This window comes from Myotis nattereri (genome assembly GCF_964212035.1).
Source record: "Myotis nattereri genome assembly, chromosome: 2".
Taxonomy (NCBI): Eukaryota; Metazoa; Chordata; class Mammalia; order Chiroptera; family Vespertilionidae; genus Myotis; species Myotis nattereri.
The window spans coordinates 38744732-38764859 of NC_138076.1; the positions used below are offsets into that span (position 1 = coordinate 38744732).

A 20128-nucleotide genomic window follows, 5' to 3' on the forward strand; every position below is an offset into this window, starting at 1 on the left:
CAGCACCTTGATTTCTGGCTGCTAGCCTCCAGAACTGTGAAATAAGAAACTCCCCTTGTTTGAAGCCACCCAGTTTTTGGTACTTAGTTACGGCAGCCCCCAGAAAACTAATGCAATTGCCTTCTCCATGTATTGTCTTCATGTTCACAAAATGAATGTGACATTTCCGGGCTCCATGATAAAATCTAGAGGGGAAAGGGGGCCATCTCTGCCTGGGTCTCCTTAGAAACAAGGACACCTTTCCCAGCACCACCCTCTTCCCTCAGCAAAGTTGCTCTCCTGTCTTACTGGCAAGATTGAATAACTTGGTCACTCCTAAATGAATCATTGGCAATATGGCTGAAATAAAAATGATAGGCTTAGATTACTCATATGGCAAGAGGTGAATATTTCAAAGACAACCACAAAAACCACTAGAGTGGCCGGACCCAAAAGCTGAATAAAATTTTTCTCTTTTACCTCTGTGTCAAAGCTCTCACATGCCCAGTGCACACGGTGTGTAAATAGACATGTGGTAGGAAGAATGGCTGGTGTTTCAGTTCTTTCACCAGAAGCATCTGGGCCTCAGCTCCTTCCCAAGATGCCCAGATAGTACCTGCAAAGCAGCCAGCATAGGGCCTACCACGTAGTAGATTCCTGCCCCCCGCTTTTTTTATGGCAATTGTCACTTTCTGTCACACACTATTGACATTTATGCACAGATCTTATTGCCTCTACTAGAGTACAAGTATCGGAAGTGCTTAACACTGAGCTGTGGGATCTGTAGCATCAGGATCTGTAGCCAGGGGAGCCTCAGCATACAATCCCATGAGATGGAGAAAGGGTGCTTGAAATTTTTCAATGGAGAATAAAAGAACATATTGATAAAATATAATAAAACAACTTTGTCATCTCAAGCCAATAACTTTCTCCAAACAGACACACTGCTAAGTAGAATTAAGAAGGAAGAGCAAGTCCTGCTGAGAGGCACTATCCTGCAGGTCCTGTTTTGTTGGGACTAATAGGTTGTTTAAAAGGAGAGCAATGCAGATTAACTGTTCGTAATGAGATAGTTCTGTACAGGTTATAAAATGTGTCGCTAAAATAAGCAGGATAAGCCCCCATCTGTTTTGCTGGTCTACAAATGGGTATCATTTTTATTCATAAATAATGCACTACCTTCCATAGCTTGAGGTACTTGAGTTTTAAACTTGAGTTTTAATGTTTATTTGGTATGCTTCTAATTTGTATTCTCTAAATGCTAATTACTTGCTCTATTGAATTTGCACTTAAACTCATGTCCAAATCAGTTATACAATATAAGCGGTAAATGCTATAAAATACTTAACTACAAATTAATTTCCCTGTTTCCTCTCCACCAAAATGGCTAATTGTAGTTTTAGTTGTGCTGAAAGAATTACTGAGAAATTTGAAGAAACAGCATGCTCCTTAATTTTTTTTTCATTATTTGCCAGGTGTTGATAGAGTTTGGAAATATTTTTAATAAATTCAAGGTTTATTTTATCTTCAGAGCATCCTTTATTAATTTTTGTTTTATTATTCTTTCTTTCATATGTTTTTTTTATTTTTTCATGAAATATTTTAGACATGCAAAGAGATATCAAGAATAATAAAATGCATCCTTCAGCTTAACAAGCAGGTTGGTAATGGCTCTGAAGTCCCTGAGTGCCCTACCCTCATCAGTCTCTTCCTTTTCCCATAGAGAACCACTTTTCTAAATTTGATATTTATGGTTTTTTGTACATCCCTTTAAGCTTTTAGTGCATAGATAGGCATTAACTGCAAGTCACACATACATTTGCATAATTTACACCTGCCATGTATGGTTTCATACTGCACTGTTTCTTCTGCCAGTTACATTTTTTACTCAACCCAATGCTTGTGAGATTTGCCAATATGAGTACATATAACTATATTTTATTTGTTTGTCTTGTGGTATGACATGTAACTATATATTGCATTATATATGACGCACTAATTATTAAAAAAAACTGCATAATTATTTTTCCATTTTCCTGCATGGCAAACAAATTCTAAGGTGGGCTTTCAAGATATCTGACTCGCTGCATTATCCCTTTCCCTTGGGTTTGGGAAGGACTTGTGAATGTGATTGGATTTAACTCCTCTGAATAGGTTGCTAATCACCTGAAGTCAATCAAAAAGCAGATAAAGAGAGTTTCCTGTTGGCTTGAAGAAGTAAGCTGTCATTTTGCAGGCCATGAGGCTAGGACCTGAGGGTGACCTTTAGGAGCTCTGAATAGCATCCAGGCAACTGCAAATCAAGAGAGCAGGTCCCTCAGTCCTACAACCACAGGAACTGAATTCTGATAACCTGAATGAGGGTAGAAGGAGACCCCATGCTCCACATGAGACCACAGGGTAGCCTACTCCTTGACTTCAGCTTATAGACCCTGAGCAGAAAACCTACCAAACACCATACCCACACCTCTGACCTACAGAAATTGAGACAATAAACTAGTGTTGTTCAAAGCTGCTTAATTTGTGATAATTTGTAACACAAATATAGAAAATTAATGCATGCGGGGTTTGAATTTTTAAAAATATCTTTTACTCCAAATAGTGCTGCTCTGAACATTGCACATTAACTTAAGCACATGTGAAATGCTGCACATGTGAACATTTCTTTAAGATATGTGGCTAGGATTAGAATTGCTGAGTCTTAGAATGAAGCTAAGTTCAACTTTAATAGATATTGGTGAAGTTGCATTACAAAATATTTTTACCAATTTATCTGCTGTCAGCAATATGAGAATGTTCTGTACCCCACAACTAAGCAACATTCGGTCTTGTCAGGCTGTGTCTTATTTTAAACCTTTAGTTCATTTACTCCCAACTGATTTTTGTGGCTGCTCAGATAAGGAACACTCTTACTTTATTTCCGTTTGGATAACCCATTCCCACAGTTCCACTATTGACTAGGCTGTCCATCCCCTGCAGTTCTGAGTACCAGCTGGAATATGATTCCATAGGCATTTGCCTACGTCAAAACACAAAGTTCCCTTTGCATGTCCTTGTGCCACGAAACCTCTAGGGAAGCCCAATAAGTATCCATCTTTACTCAAGAATCTCAGTTAGCCATCTCCACCTTTTAATGGAACGTGACTTTGCCCCTTTGCGCCTGACACAACATTAAAAACTGAAGTCTGGCAGAGATCGTGAGTCTCCTAGGATTGCCTTTTCTTGCCTCAAGCTACTTAGTTTTCTGTTCTGGGGTTTCCATTATTTCCTTGGGTCTTAACTAAGACTTTAAAATAATATTTTATTCAGAATTTTCTGGGATTTGTAATTTGCTTTCATATATGATGAGACACTGATAAAATTCTGAGAAGGAAAAACACACATTCCGATGACTATCTTCCAGGGATAAATTGATTTTTTTAAAAAAAATAGGCACAACCTGAGGCCAGGCCAGCCCATCTGCCTTTACCATCTGCAGCCTCACATTTCTTTGCATTTGTTTGCTTTATGGATACTGTCTCTTGTTGATTATCACATCCTCATGCTTACGTTCCCCTAATCTGCTACACCATTGAAATCCATTTTTCACAAAATATCAGATACATCTATTCACAATGAAGACTAAATAAAGCATGTACCTGTTTTATTGTTGTTCGTAATTCAGTCAACATTCTTTCTGTGATGAAGCCATGAGGTATGTACACATCAACAAATGTACTAACTGCCTTCTTTACCTTATAACATAGCTGAGAATATAAGGAAGAAGTCAGTTTATCTCATAGCAGACATAAGAAAGGACTCAAGTAAGCCAGAGGATGAAATAAATATATCAAAGATATCCTGGAGAGTATTTTAAAATTCTGGAAACCTCTATGTGATGAGCCATGGTGTTCCTAAATCATCTCATTTTAATAAGAGGAAGAGATTGCTTCCAGGGAAGGAGGTCTGCTTTATGAAGCTTTATGAATAGTTGTCTTTAGGGGTGCATATGGTTTCAGTAGGTAAATATGTGGGCAACGGCATTAGATGAGAATACTCCGTAGAAGGGACACAGAATGAGTAAATCAGAGACGTGGAGATCACGGGGCATGGAGGGACATATGACAAAGGAACTAAAGTGTCTGTCTGGAGCCAGATGATGGAGTATCTCCAGAGGCTGGGTTTGTGAACAGGGGAGCCATTGAAGACTTTTACTCTTTCTTTCTTAATTTTTTTTTTCCTGGAGAATATCAGAAGAGCTATTTTGAGGAAGGTTACACTAGAAGAAATGTTATTTCTCTGAGGGGGTATTTTCATTGAACAAAATTCATTTTTATTGAGCAGAGACAAAAATTTATGATTATTTGAGGATTTGGAGGCATCTTTAGGGCAGGAAGATGGTTTTTTTGTTGTTGTTTTTTTCTGTGTGGCTATTACTGTATCAAATCTTCCACAGTCTCTTAAAGGTAATTTCATCTGAGGCTTTAGGCCAAATTGTCATCATTGCCTGGATACAGCTCTGCAATACAAAACTATCGATTTGCTTTAACTTGTTAAGTAATGTAATGATATAGATAAGAATCTCACCACCAAAAAGCTGTAAAATTAACTTTGTTTCCTTTCTGCTGTAATATCAGAGGGGATTTTTGCTCCTATTTTAAGTTATTTTTGTGGTGATTTATCACACAGTGGCATGCTGATAAAATAGTATACTGTGCACTTTCTTTTAAAAGATGATGTTAATACAGCATGAAGCACAGAAAGGGCTATCTTTTACTGCTGTTGTGTGTTGATATCATTGCAATTATCCGAATTATCACATTCTTTAAATAAAGCGTCTTTGTATTTCAATCCCAGATGTGCACTCCTGTGGAGAGAACCTTGTTTGCACCTCATCATATTTTGATAGTTTTCTCCCAATCATTTACAGATTTCCAACTATTAATGGCCTTATTCCATTAATATTATTTTCATAGCCAATCTACTCCATTACACCAACTTCAAAAATAAATGAGAGCCATTAATGAGGAATAATTGTCTCAGACAGTTCAGATGAGCTTTTGTAAGCCTGTTTTCACCAATGAAAAGGTCGCTATATTATTAAACATTTTCTTGAGTGTTGCCTACAAAAAATACAGTCTTATAGCCAGACATTTCAACTATTCTCTCATGGCTCCATAAAATCTCCCCTAAATAAAAACAGATCAATAGTATATCTTTTAGAGGATTATTAGGAGGGTTAAAGATATAAACTATACAAATGAGAGTTAACATGGTGCCTTTAATGTAACAGGCAATCAACAAGTAGTAATGGCTAGTATTGTTCCTCAATGGCATGGAAATACAACTTAGCATGACACGTAGAATTCCTGGCAATAGTCAGAGAGCCCAACCAACAAGGGTCTCTCAGTAAATTATTGCAGCAGTTAACTCAACAGTAAGTACTCAGTTTTCTGTATTGCATGGAAAGTTAAAAAATAGGCCCCAATTCCAGTTTAGAATATTCACTTTAGTTCGTCCTATGCAACTTTCCACAAAAATGCAAGAAGTAAGACATTGTATTACAGAGAAAAAAGACCACCTGCCTAATTACATGTACTCACTGGAGTACATGGATCCCTATCAATTCCTGGCTGGGTTCCATATGGGAGGCAACCAATCAATGTTTCTCTTTCAACTTTCTCTCTCTCTCTCTCTCTCTCTCTCTCTCTCTCTCTCTCTCTCTCTCTCTCATCAATAAATATGTACTCCAGTGAAAATTGAAAAAAACAAAAAAAGATGAAGGTACAGTCTTAACTTAAAATGCATGGCAATGAGAAAAAGGACAAGTTTGTTGTTATTTGTAGGGATGGGGCATTAAAGAAGCTCACTGCCGGCAGGAAACCCTTTCACGTATTTCACATGGCAGTGAACGTTGTGTAATTTCTCTGGGGATCAGCTTTCCATTATATATCACAACACTCAAAAGTACTTTTACTCTTTGATATAGTAATTGCATTTATAGAAATTTACCTCAAGAAAATGTCCATAAATGTACTCAAAGATTGATCTTCAAAAAAGCTATTTGTAGCATTACTTGCCACTGTGAGAATTTTGGAACAACTTTAATGTATAAGCATAGTGGATTGTTTAAGTAAATTTTTAATATGGTGGCATATTATACAGTTATCAAAACTATATTTTTACAGAATAATTAATGAGTTAAGTCATGAGTGATGTAAATGATGATGATAAAAAATAAGCAAAGAGGCAACTGAATTCAATTTTGTTTCAAGTACATACACATGCCTAGAAAGAAAAAACTGGTACAATTTTTAAATTCTAAAACAAACTTAAAAATATACATGTAACTCATTGTTTGAATTATAAGTAAGTTATTTTATTCTTTATACCATTTGATATTTTCTAATTTTGACAATAAATGGGTTCTTGGTTTAAAAAATGGAGATAGGTAGATAATGATTACATAAATATCTATAAAACCTTAATTTATAAGTATACATCAGTAAGAAAATATAATTGTCTCATATTTTTAAAAATGGCAAGGACATGAACAGGTAACATTTTTAAAGAAGAAAAGTATATAGATATAGGTCTATATTTAGACATATACTCTTAATAGGTATGCAAGTTGTATAGTAAGACTAATTTTAGTTTATAGCTTGTAAATCAGCTTTATTATCATCAAGTCATTACAAATAAATATTAAATTGGAAGTAACTCAAATTTATTTTCTCAGTATTAGAAAAATAATAAGCACTATCAAAATCAAAGCAAGCTTTGAAATTTATGTTTGTAATTGAAAAGAGTAGGCAATATAACTTGCAGTAAAGATCTTTGTGAACTTAAAGAAATGAGAAATCAAAGCCAATTAAAAGGGATCAAACAATAAGCAAACTATTTCTAAAGCATAGTATTTTTTTAAATGCAAAATATAAGCATTTTTTACTAAAGCTGCTTTCATTCTGAAGTCTTGTGAAGAACTTTGTTCTTGAACATATTTATTCAAATGGATAGTAAGGAAACATTGTGAGGCTCGCTATGTAGACTCTATGGGATTTTAGTTACAGAAGTTTTCTTAGTAACGCCTCAGTTTATTTAGCAATAGGATATACACCTGTGCTTTAGGAACTCTGTCTATTTTGTATATGTTACTAAATGTTTATTGCACCAAAAGTAAAGTAACAACTTTCATCTGCAATTGTATAGCACATATTTGCCTATGAAATGCACCACTTACCTTATGAAAATTTAATATGACTGGCATTAGCAAAATCGCTAATTAAGAAATAAGGCATAAATACTTCAAGAAACTTGACAGTCTGTTCCATGAAGGAAATTAATTCAGAAGTCTCCTATTTGCATAAATCTCCAGGTCTCATTTTCACAGCTGTTTGTTCTGTCAGCTAGATGGTTGCATTTCAATATTATTTTAACATAGTTGGTGGGAAGTATACCTTTCAACTAAAAATAGCATGCTCTGCAAAGAATGCTGTTAAGGAAGAAAAAAAAATTCGTTCAGTTCATCCTGATAGTTCTTCCTTAAAATTAATGTTTCTAATATAGGAACTTTAGCATTTCAGTCTTTGTTAAAATATTTTTATTATTAAAATACATTCTGTTCTTTTAGACTCTCATGAAAATGAAAAGGTTATGTCCTTTTCATATGGAAAATGTTAATGAGTAGAGCTTATTTTAGCAAAGAATGAAAAATGCTGGCAATATCTATTTTGCATTAATCAGTCCAGCATAATACGGAGTTTCAGATGTGTACCCAGTACTGTGCTTGACAAAGGAAGTAAAAAAATTCTAAGTGTACTTAAACTGGCTTGTATATTGATTGTTTTGGTAATTTAGGTAATAAAAGGAGACCAGCAATTATTAGATCTCAAGATGTCTTGTACCCATAAAGTCCAAAAGGACTGCAGGAATTTGAAGTCAACAAATTCCAGCCTAGAGACCTGGCAACACCATTTGCTGCCTGCAAGCCTAGGTTAATCATTTAAGGCTTCTGCACTTCAGTTCCCCCTATAATAGGAGCTATAGGATGTATAGTAACTGATTCTAATTTATTAGCATTGCTAATATTTTTTTACATAATAGACAATTAATTGCTTTGGGAGCTGTAGAGCACCATATAAATACCAGTTATGGCTCAGTGTCACAAATCATTATTACCTTACCCTGAAAGAAATCCTAGGATACTGTACAAATTCGTGATTTTGTCTACATTGTCATTTATGGTGGTGTATGCAAAGTTAACGGAAGAATGGCTAACGTTTAAAAGAGACAGATACAACTACACACACTTTTATAAGATTCGCTGGTTTTTGCAAATGAGCTTCTGCCATCTTTCCTTTTACTCTTGAAATTATATTTAAGTGTAGACTCTACTTAAAGTAATTTGCTGCTGGAATAGGCATAATGTTTTGATGTCTGCTTTGCTTCTAATTACGTTCAAGCTCATTTTGACATTTAAGGCCAATTACATTAGTCTAGATTCAGTAAGACTTTTCCATAAATTTAACCAATAAACAGGCTTCTCCCCCTCTCTTTTTATTCATTTAAATGGAATGCTTAGCAACAAGCATATTTTAAGAATTATGAAAGCAAATAATGTGGGTTCATTTTGACAAAAAAAAAAAAAAGCAAAGAATGATTTGGCCTTTCTTGCCAACATAACAGGCAGTCATGGAATTAATTGAAACCACCAGTTTCAACTTTATTTTTTTTCTAAACCACAAAGAATAAGGCATAGAATATTCGTTGTACAGATATTAATATTTTAAATATTTCACTTATTAACTACAAAGGTAACTGATTTCAAAAGATCTCAAATTCCAAAGAGTTCATGTGCAGAGACATACATGGCACCAAAAACTTTTCCATTTTAATGTCACTAATAACTAAACTCTCCAGAATAGTGTCCTGCAACAAAATTCAGTCTGTGTGCCATTGTGTTTTAATCTCACAGGATAGGTAATGACTTAAGACAGAGTACAGCACCTAACTTGCTTAGCTCCCCATTTTCAGTCCACTTGCTAACATCACATTTTTGCTGTTTATTAAATAAATACTCTGATGCATTGACGGCACCAAAAGTCACTAAAAAGGCAATTTATAGTATCTATTAGTAACAAAGCATTCATTTTAGCCTTATTCTATAATTTTTATAGGTAAGATATAGTCTGGGAAAATACATCATATAACATAAAGTTTTCAGTTGGCTGTCAATACTGATGAATAGATCACAGAATAGTAGACACATAGCTAGATGCCATCAAAACCACTGCCACACTTTCAAAATTATGTATCTTAAAGGAAATGTCTTCTTAATATATAGTGTATATAATGTTGTGCTTAATAAAAATGGAATCACACTGTATTTGACATAAAAAAAAGTTTTGTCATAAAAATATATAGGAATTCTAAAAATTTAACCAGTATAATAGAAGCTTTTGCTTGGGGTAATTTCTTTAAGACAGATTTTTAAAATGATTAAGAATATTATTTTATGTAGTGCTTTAATGTTTACAAAGTACTCAAACATATTTTATTTGTTTCTCAAAACAGTCTTCAGAGAGCAATGATATGATCACACACTTGAGAAAGATTGGTCATCTTCATCAAAGATAGCTGTCCACCTAGAGCCAATTAGCCAGACTGTGATTTATTCTCAAACTCGGCCTGTGACTGCAGAACTAAAGGTTTGGTTCTTTGCCTCGATGCCCTGTGACCCACAGAGGGCCTGAACTTCATTCTCAGTCCATTCAACCCCTATCTTGAGCTGTAATCCTTCTGCTGTTCCTTCTAGGAACATCATCTCCTGAGAGTGAGGGCAGAGATGAGGTGGCCAAAGTTAAATCAGATGAAGAAGTTTGAAAAGCTTGCTGCTGACAGTGCATTCACCAATCACAACAAAGAGGCTTGCACGGCAGTGCTGTGAGTCTCCTTTGGAGGCTGTCGTGGAAAGGGGCCCATCTCCCTGTGGTATAACTTTCTCTGCAGCACAGCTAGATGGGTAGGTGCAGCCATGGAGAATTAGATTCACCTAGGAGTTGGCATTTTTCCTGAGAGTTTAGCCAACAACACAGAGAAGTGGAGTTTGGAGAAGTGAAAAGGGTGTAATTGAATGGATGGACCATGGAATTTCAGCTAAACCAGACAAGGAAGAATTTCAAATCAAGACATGGCTACTGTTGATGGCTTTAATGTTACATTCCAATGTTTTTACTACAAATTTCAAATCCACAGAATTTTTATTTATAGACCATTTAGTTTGGCCACCATAAGTGATGGCTCTTAGAGCTCTTATGTCTTTAAGTACATTTAATGCCATTTGTATTGGTTTTTCCCAGTCCCTAATTCTCCATAAGACCTTGATCCTGTTAGTCATAATTTTGCCAACCAATGCACTTTTTAGAAACTTAACTTCAACGTTAGGTAGGTCCAAAATTTACCATATATTAAAGTCATGTTAGATATTGAAAGCACTTTGAATAGTTGAGTATTCTTTAAATAAAAGGAGCTATATGACAAAATATTAAAGAATTATGAGGTCAGTGAGTTTTTCAGAAGATAAAACTCCTCTAGATATTATTGCTATTTAAAAGGGGGAAAAGGAACACGAAGGTTGAGCAGGTGAATAATTAAAGCAACTAAATCACTTTTGCACTCATTGTATACCACCAAGGCAAGTCTTCTATTTTAGGGCTGATAGTAAGACACAGCAGGGAAATTCTCAGTAAAAAGGTTGAGCTACTATATAAATTGTCAAGTAAACTTCATTTTGAAAGCAAATCTTTATAGAGGAAGAGTTCTTAAAACTGGCTAAAGATAAATAAAATAGATGCAAATGATATTGTAAAATGAGAGTAGTATGTGGATGATATCAGTTGTATTCTTAACCACATTTAATAACTTTTAATGTATATACTTTGGAAATAAAAGAAATACATGTCTTACATGTATTTCAATACCAACAGTAAAAAAATATATTAAGTACAAAGTAACTTACAAAAACATATGCCCATATAAAAACCTGTACACAAATGTTCATAGCAGCATTATTCATAATAGCCATAAAGCAAAATCAACCCAAATTTTTATCAACTGATGAATACCTAAAATGTGGGATATCCATATAATAGAATATTTTTAGCAATAAAAGGGACTGAAGGGCTGATGCATACTACAACAGGGATGAACCCTGATCCCATGTTGTAAGATTCCATTTATAGAAAATGCCCAGAATAGGCAAATCCGTAGAGGCAGAAAGTATATTACTTGTTGATCAAAGCTGGAGGAGAGAAGAATGGGGAGTGACTGCTAATGGTCAAAAGTTTTTTGGGAGAAATGATAAAAATGTCCTTAAATTAGTCGTAATAGTTGCACAGATCCATGAATAAACTAAATACCATTTAATTATACACCTTTAAAAGTGAATTTTGTGCTATGGAAAATGTATTTATGTAAAGCTTTTACTTTGAAATGTTCAATAATTTGCCCTCTTTCCTAGTTCCTCAGTCCTTCCTATTGGATTGTTCCAAGCTTATTGTATGGGCTTGAAAGCATTTTTTAAAAATGTTTTTATTGATTTTAAAGAGAGGAAGGGAGAGGGAGAGAGAAAAACATCAATGTGAGAGAGAAACATCAATCTGTGGCCTCTTGTACACACCCCAAGCGAGAATTGAACCCAAAACCTGGGTATGTTCCCTGACTGAGAATGGTACCAGTGACCTTTTGATACATGGGACGACACTCTAGCAACTGAGGCACACTGGCTAAGACGCAAGCATTTTTATACAAAAAAAAAAATACATCTATATTTTTAGTTACAAATAAAATTAAGCTATATATTCCACACACTATATATTGGTCAAAACTTATGGTGTTTACCCATCCTAATTTTAAAAATAATCTAATTGCTTTTAACCTAAATTGATACCCACACATACTAAAAACCTAAAACATGCATTGGGTCATCATTTATCAAAGAACATTCATAATATATTTTTAAAGGGTTAAGAGCTACTTTTCAAGGTCTGGATAAAGACTTCCAGCCTCTTTATTTCAGCACAGGAAAATACCCTTGTTTTGCCTTCAACTAAGTCTAAGAAGGCCTATCAAAAAGAGATTTGTGGTCAAAAATGGATCTTTGAGAGAGAAGAGAATGTCCTGTCACTGATGAACCTGCCGCTGCCTCCAATACTGTGTTAAGGTCCCTCAGTGACTCGATGGGAGTGTGGTCTAGAAAAGGTTGTTCACCCCACATGTGATTGCTTTCCAAAGCTTGTTAGTTGGAACAAAAGAGAAGCCCGGCAAATACTGGTTCACCTCCTTTCTCCCCTTTTTGGTGAACTTATTTTAATTTAAGTCTCCCAATCTTGGTTTATGACCAGAAAGTACAGCATCAAAATGGAGGGCTACTTAAGGAGAAACTATTAGCTGTGTTAGTAGGACTATCAGGGAATATTGAGGATAAATGTGGAACTGGAACCAGGAATCAGGCAAGGATTTAGCAGGATTTCCTGACTAATTGAATATAGGATGTGCAGGAATAAGAAGGTCCAAAGATGTCTGCAAGGCCTTTGACCCCAGTAACTTGAAAAGTAGATTTATCATTTTCTAAGATGGGAAGGAGTGTGAGAAGAACAGGTTGGGGAATGAGGCCTGGAGAGTCTATTAGGGACATGTAATGCTTGAGATTCCTGTTAGACATCTAAGTGAAGCTGTGGAGTTGATTCTGGACATTTGTAGGGGACTGGACATACAAATATGGGAACATTAGTATATAGTTGCTCGTTAAAGGCACGGGAATGGTTGAGATCAACTGGTTAGTGAGTACTGAGAGATAAGAAAGAAATCTGAGGATTGAGCCCTCAAGCTCTGCAACACTTGGAGATGAGGAAATTGAAGATAAACCAGCAAAGGAAGCTGAGAAGCGTTGGCAGTGATATTTGTGCCTCTGTACTGCAGTGCTCGGGCCCTTTCAGTAAGCCAAAGTCCCTGTTTTCTGGTCTTAGATGTGTTTTCTCCTGTATCATCCCTGTAACAGCTCACTTCCTCATGCTTTTTATCTCTACTCTGGTTCTCACCCTTTGAGTGCTCCCACATACCCAAGGAATATGATATTCACCAAGCTTATGATTTTCAAAACCTTCCTTCTCCATTTGGTGAGCATCATTGCAATCTCTTTATTCAATGCATATTCTTTACGATGTAATTTTAGTTCATTCAGAGATTTTGCTTCCTTGGAATATCAGTACACTTATAACTGACTTTGTAATGACTCCCCCGTTGCGCTTAATCAGCTGCATAGCCAATCTCTCTTCATTACTCACCTCCAGATAGTACTGCTAACAATGTGATTTTTTTCATTGCAGCTTCCATTTGAAATTCATTGTAGATGTTTTGGGTTGTTTTAGTTCTTCCTTAGTGGGGCAGAGTTGCTTGTTCCAGATTACCTCATGCAACTGACCCATTCTCAGGTTAATGCTTGTCCCTGATTCATTTAGCTGCAGCCAGGCACTTGCACTATGAACAGGCCTGACCTGGCTTGTGATGTTTAATATGTGATCATGTAATTAGAAACAAAAAAGAAAAAGCATTTGTAAACAAAGCTATTTACTCCTATTTATATCTATAGGTTTGGACTTGAGGGGTAAAGTAGCAAAATAGGGTGAAATGAGAGAAGGGGAAGGTGATGGAATGAGCAACAGTCCTGAGACCTTCTTATTATACAGTGTGATGGCAAGCCGTTCTGTGAGAGTTTGGTGAAATAGAAATAACGATTTATGTACAAAATGTGGGAGTGGTCAAGCGAAGTAGGGAGTGATGTTGTGACTAAATCTTCACATCATAGCAGAAGTCTATGTCTAAAGTACTGAATAGGTTATATGGATAGCACCACCAGAAGTGAAAAGACAAATAGTTTAGAATGGTGGCCTCTGGGAAGTGGGGCTGAAATACTTAGGCATGCAGCATTGTTTATTATTCATAGTTTCTTATCCATTAAGAAACCCATAATCAGGTTTCTTTACTATGTAATATTTTAATCAAGTGGTATCATGTTGACTAAGATTTTTGAATAGAAAAACAAGAAATGAGCAGAAACTATATAATAAGAAGTCTGTTCAATTTCATGAATGGAGACAATCAATGGGAAGATATGTCTTTCTCCAAGATTGGAGGATAAACTGAGAACAATAGAAAATTTTCCTTAGATTAATGAGATCTCAGTGAATAAAACAAGAAGTTGTTTTGGGAAGATTAACATAAAAGTAAATAAAAGACTTCTGAGAATAAATATTTATGGGGAAGGGCTAGTAGCCTGACAAGTTATTAAATATATAATTTTGGGCAATTTGGGGATGAAATAGACTGATGGAAAAGAATAGAAAAATCTATAAATACAGATGAAAGCATAGGAATCTTTAATATATGACAAAGAGGATATTTCATATTAATGAAAAAACAGATTTTTCAATTAAATTGTACTGAATTAACTGATCACCTGTTGAAAAGAAAAATAAGATTAATTTCTGTCTCATTTATTATCCAAAATAAATTATAGATTTAAACAATGATTTCTGGTTCAACATGTTAAACATAATAAAATGAGGAAACTGTAAAACTGTTGCATAAAAATATGGGAACATTTATATGTGTCAGAAGTCTTTTTAAGCAAAATAAAACACCTTAAATAAAAGGAATGATAAATTAGACCACATAGAAATTTAAAATTTATGCTTGCAAAAATACTATGAGTGATAGGGGGGAAAAATCCATTAAACATATATGACAGGTACAAGGTTCATCTTCTCAATTTATAAAGAGCTAGTAGAAACCAATAAGGAATTGGGGGACTGAGTCAACAGGAAGGAAAATAGCATAACAAAAGGAAAAGTAGTTCCAAGGAACAACTTTCTCTAGGCCTTTGTTCATCACCTTCTTTTCCACCATTGAAATCCTACTCATCTTCATCCTGAAAGCCAATTACCATCATTTTTCCAAAACTGTTCTTAACTTACCTGAGAGGAATATGTTGGTCCTTCTAACTTGCTTTTTGGTAGCTTTACCATATTTCTCCTACAGACCATATTTGTCACTTTTTCCTTTCTTATAAATTTCTTAAGAGAACAAACCATGTCTTCCTCATCTCAATCCCCAACACATCAAATCTTCAGTAACCACTAATTACCCTGTTTGAATAAATAACTAAGTGGGTTCTTTAAGGAACAAGATCCTGAAGATAATATAAGTCAATAAGTGCACTTGATTCAAAACTTCAAACAAACTACCATTTGGATTTAAATTTCTGAATAAAATCTCAGCAAAACTGATAAGACACCCTTCCTGCAGGACACAAATTAATTCTCAGCCTATAATAAAAGTATTTCATGATACTCCCTTTCATTGGTTTATTCATGTAAGCAGCTATAAACACACAAATAACATTGTACAGAAAACTTTGCTCTTAAATATAATTCACAGCATCTCGTAATATGAACTTTCAGATGCCTGAACTGTGTGGAAATGAGATTATTTTCTTCTGAGACTCTGAAAAGAGTAGAGGATAACCCCAATGTTCTTGGCCATATCGCTTATCTCACAGCAACAGGTTACAGTCCCACAGCTCCACATTCCTGAACATTTACTGAATGCATAATAGCTGAGTGTTCATGAAAGCTAATGCAGTAGATGAAAACAAATTAATTGGTTTGTACCCAAGGCAGCTGAAAGGACCACCTGAATTTTTGGTCTGGATACCAAAGATAAATCTATTGGGCTTAATCATAATCATTTGGTTACTTTGGAGAAAGAAATTTATGTCCAATAAAATTCCTTTTGTATTGGTAGATATTTTTACTCTTTCTCTATTGCAATTGAGTCTTTAGGATGAACACACACTTTCACGCTAGTGACATCTCCATTGAAGAAAATACAGCAATCTGATATTTTATGTAAATCATCTTTGTAACTTATGTTCCTTGCCTTTGAAGGTAATAAATATTCAACAGAAAAAAATAATTGGCTCCCATGATAAGCCCTGGCAACTTATGAGGTTAAATGATGTGTTAAAAATTCTCTGAAGCATTTTTATATACATATTTTATTGATTTTTTTTTTACAGAAAGGAAGGGAGAGGGAGAGTTAGAATCATGGATCAGCTGCCTCCTGCATGCCCCCTACTGGGGATGTGCCTGCAACCAAGGTATATGCCCTTGACCGGAAATCTAACCTGGAACCCTTCAGTCCGCAGGTCGATGCTCTATCCACTGAGCCAAACCGGTTAGGACTCTCTGAAGCATTCTTATAATGAGTTGAAGCTAACATTTGCTTAGGCAGCTGGCAAAGAAAATATTTTGTTACTTGGTGACCCTGAATTCAAGTACCAATAGTAACGTATTTCATACTTTTATGAACAGAAGACTTTGCAGGATAATCAGACTGTAGAAAAAATAACTAATGGAGAAGTTCCACACATGGATAAAGGGAGTGGAAACACATTTCTCATACTTCAAGATTCATTTAATAATGTCTCCTTTGTTCAAATGGGTTTGTTATATATTGGGCATTGAACACCTTACTTCTAAAAAAGTTAAGTATCTGTGGTAAAGGAGACTATGCTGAGAGAGCTTACTGAGTGAGTCTGATTGGGAAGTAGTAGATTCAAGATCTCATTGAACATAGGAATCAATTCTTATAAAAGTACTTACTATTGCCTCAGAACACCTGAATAATATTTCTTTTAGTGCCACAAATTAATAGAGTGATTTAGAGCTAATCACCTATCATCCTTAAGCCTAATTTTCCTTATCTTCAAAAAGAAAGAGTCAATTCGATTAACTTTAAGGTCCTTTTTAGTTCCAGGTAACAGAGAAGCTTATATCTTGTGATTGTTTATCTATGTATTGTACTAGCCTTTATTTCTTGGACTCTCAATACCTGAGGATTCAACTTAAGTCTTCATTGTACTGTGACCTATAAATGCATTTTCTAGATTCTAATTGTCAACTTTCCCAGACATCATCATAAATTCTCATCAATAAGCATTTATTGCCCTGCCTGGTTAGAGCATCTGCCCTCAGACCAAAGGGTCTCAGATTTAATTCCTGGTCAAGGACACATACCTCAGTTGCAGGTTTAATACCCAGTCTGGGTGTGAGCAGGAGGCAACTAATCAATGTTTCTCTTTCACATTGATGTTTCTCTTTCTCTCTCTTTCTCTCTCTTTTCCTCTCCTCCCTCCCTTCTGCTCTCTCTAAAAAAATCAATGGAAAAACTATCCTCGGATGAGGATTAAAAGAAAAAAAGAAAAAGAAATAAAACATTTAGTGGCACTAATGTGTACAGAATACATGAATTAGAGATGTATATGTAATCATACAATTAATAAGAAACATATGTAAGATTGGAACTAACCAAAGATCTTTCCAGAGAGTAGGAGTCCTGTAGCTTGGCTGGTTTTTGTTGGAATGCTGTGTATTTAGTCTTGGCTTCATCTATGGTCTTCACTTGGCTTTGAAAAAGAAACAAAATAATTATGAAAAATGTATTTGTCTTTATTAAGTTGCTCAGTATGGCTATATTATTTAGAAATATTTTCTTTTTAAAGTGGCTCATTTTTTTGTTTTATTTTTTCTTCTTTTTTAAATTTATCTTTGTTGAAGGTATTACAGATGTGTACTTTGGTTTTTTGTTTTTGTATTTTCCCCATTGACCCCCTCCTCCCTGCATCCACCTCTTCCAAGCCTTTGCCAAGAGTCTTAGGCTTTTGATATAACAAATAGTTTGATAGATGGGTACTATAAAATAAGTAAAATAAGTAAAATAAGTTATTCTTATATGCCTTTAGATAATTAAATGTAATCCTATAAAATAAAAGCTTAATATGCAAATTGTCCCCTTGACTGGGAGTTCAGTTGGGAGTTCGACCAGGGGGTGTGACCAGCCCGCCAACCACCTGTGGCCCCTCTCCCCAGCCAGCCCCACCCCCAATCAGCCCCCCACCCACCCTGATCAAGGGCGGGGCTGGACGGGCAACCTCCCGCCTCCCCAGCCCAATTGGCCCCAATCAGGGCAGGCTGGGTGGGCCGGACCCTACCCATGCTCGAATTTGTGCACCAAGCCTCTAGTTCATTATAAAAACAAGTTGTGGCCCTGGCTGGTGTGGCTCCAGGTTGTAGTTCTATCTGCATCTCAGTGCCAGGGAAGGAAGCAACCAATCAATGTGTCTCTTTTGCATCAATGTTTCTCTCTCTTTCTTTCTCTCTCCCCCACCCTGCCACCTCCCTTCAACTCTCTCTAAAAATCAATGAAAAAAAATACCCACGGGTGAGTATTCACAAATACCAAAAACAACAACAAAAAAAAACAAGTTGTGCTTAGCAGCAAAAATAAAAATACAGTAATATGTTGGAAATGTTAAAAAGTTAACTTAGAGGAGAAAAGAAAGAAAGGCAATAATCTACATTCCTCAATTTTTTTTTCCAATTTTTCTCAACAGTTTTTACCACCAACAAGGATAATTTTAATTAAGGACAATTATTTTAGTTTGCTACACTGAATAGTTAGATATTAGGCTTTTAGGATCTTTAGTTCTCAGCCCTTTCCCATCTGTTTGATTAAGGCTGTTCTTCCCCTGAGCACTCAGATAAAAATCACTAATATTGAGATCAAAGTCCTCAAACACTATACACTAATTTTAAATTGCATGCAAGCCTTAAACTGGTGTTTAATACCTCCGTTCTTTTCCTCTGTAGGCATTTATGTCCATGTTCCAGATCCTTACCCAGGAAGGATGGGTAGACGTAATGGACCAAACTCTAAATGCTGTGGGAACCATGTGGGCACCTGTGGTTGCCATCTATTTCATTCTCTATCATCTTTTTGCCACTCTGGTGAGTTTAGCACTTTTTTTCATTTATGTCTTAGAATTCATAATGAAATGAGCATAAACAGATTTTTTTTGGCCTACATTCAATTTCAAAATGGAGCCAGAGAACCAATGTAGAATAGTCTGGTTGGATAAGGTCCCTTCCATTCTAGATTTCCAGGAATCAATGAACTCCTTCAGGAACTAGATTTCAGATTTAATTAGGAAGTTGTCTCTATCAGGTACAAGTGTTTGCATGAGGGAAAACAAGACAAAACAAAATAGAAATCTCACATTTGCCTACCAATTTAAACATCTCTAATCATTCACATCCAACATGATCTAAGGATCAAACCAGAACTATGTAATTATTATTATTTTTAACCTTGTATAGACACTCTCTTCAGTTTCATTCCATCTTCTTCATAGCTGTAATTAAACTGAAGATAGCAGCTGGAGACCTCAGGATCCAGTCAGTTAATTAGAAATCAGCTCAGTGTTTTTTGCTATGTGGAACAGAAAGAAACTGATGGGGGGGAAAATAAAACACATAGCTGAAAATATTTTTAAAGCACAATAAAAGCTAATACTAAATCCAAGAAAAAAATTGGCTTCTGTCACACAGAGTTTTCCCCTCAATGTATTTTTATTAAAAACAAAAAATGTTTTGAAATGTAGCCTATTACATACTAAGGGATGTAATTCTCAGGTTTTTCTAATGTGAAATGTACATCTCTATATAATAAATTGATTCATATTTAAGAAGCAAACTTAAGCTCTACACTTATGTTAAAAGTTCCAAGTTAAAGATTCAGAATGGTACCCTTTATTAGGAATACATGAAATAAAAACAACTGCTATTACTTATTGAGAGGCAAAATGTTTCACAATTTTATTCCTAATATTTGGTACAACCAAGTTAGGTAATATTCCCATTTTACAGATGATGAAACTGAGGTTCAGAGGAGTTAAGTAACTGGCCCAATGTCACATGGAATGTAAATGTTAGAGTCAGAAAATTCCCATGCCAAAACCGGTTTGGCTCAGTGGATAGAGCGTCGGCCTGCGGACTGAAGGGTCCCAGGTTCGATTCCGGTCAAGGGCATGTACCTGGGTTGCGGGCACATCCCCAGTAGGAGATGTGCAGGAGGCAGCTGATCGATGTTTCTCTCTCATCGATGTTTCCAGCTCTCTATCTCTCTCCCTTCCTCTCTGTGAAAGATCAATAAAATATATTTAAAAAAAAAAAAAAAAGAAAATTCCCAGGTCTGCCTGGTCTCAAAGCCTATG

General features: G+C 35.5%; 1 protein-coding gene across 1 annotated transcript in view; it reads left to right on the top strand.

The window, feature by feature from the left end:
- The window catches only part of NALCN (sodium leak channel, non-selective), a 300444-nt gene that overhangs the window by 152497 nt on the left and 127819 nt on the right, over window positions 1-20128 (top strand). The window contains exon 14 of the mRNA XM_081082492.1: window positions 18726-18863. Within this exon, the coding sequence (XP_080938618.1) occupies window positions 18726-18863 (138 nt within the window). The remainder of the gene's footprint in view (window positions 1-18725; window positions 18864-20128) is intronic.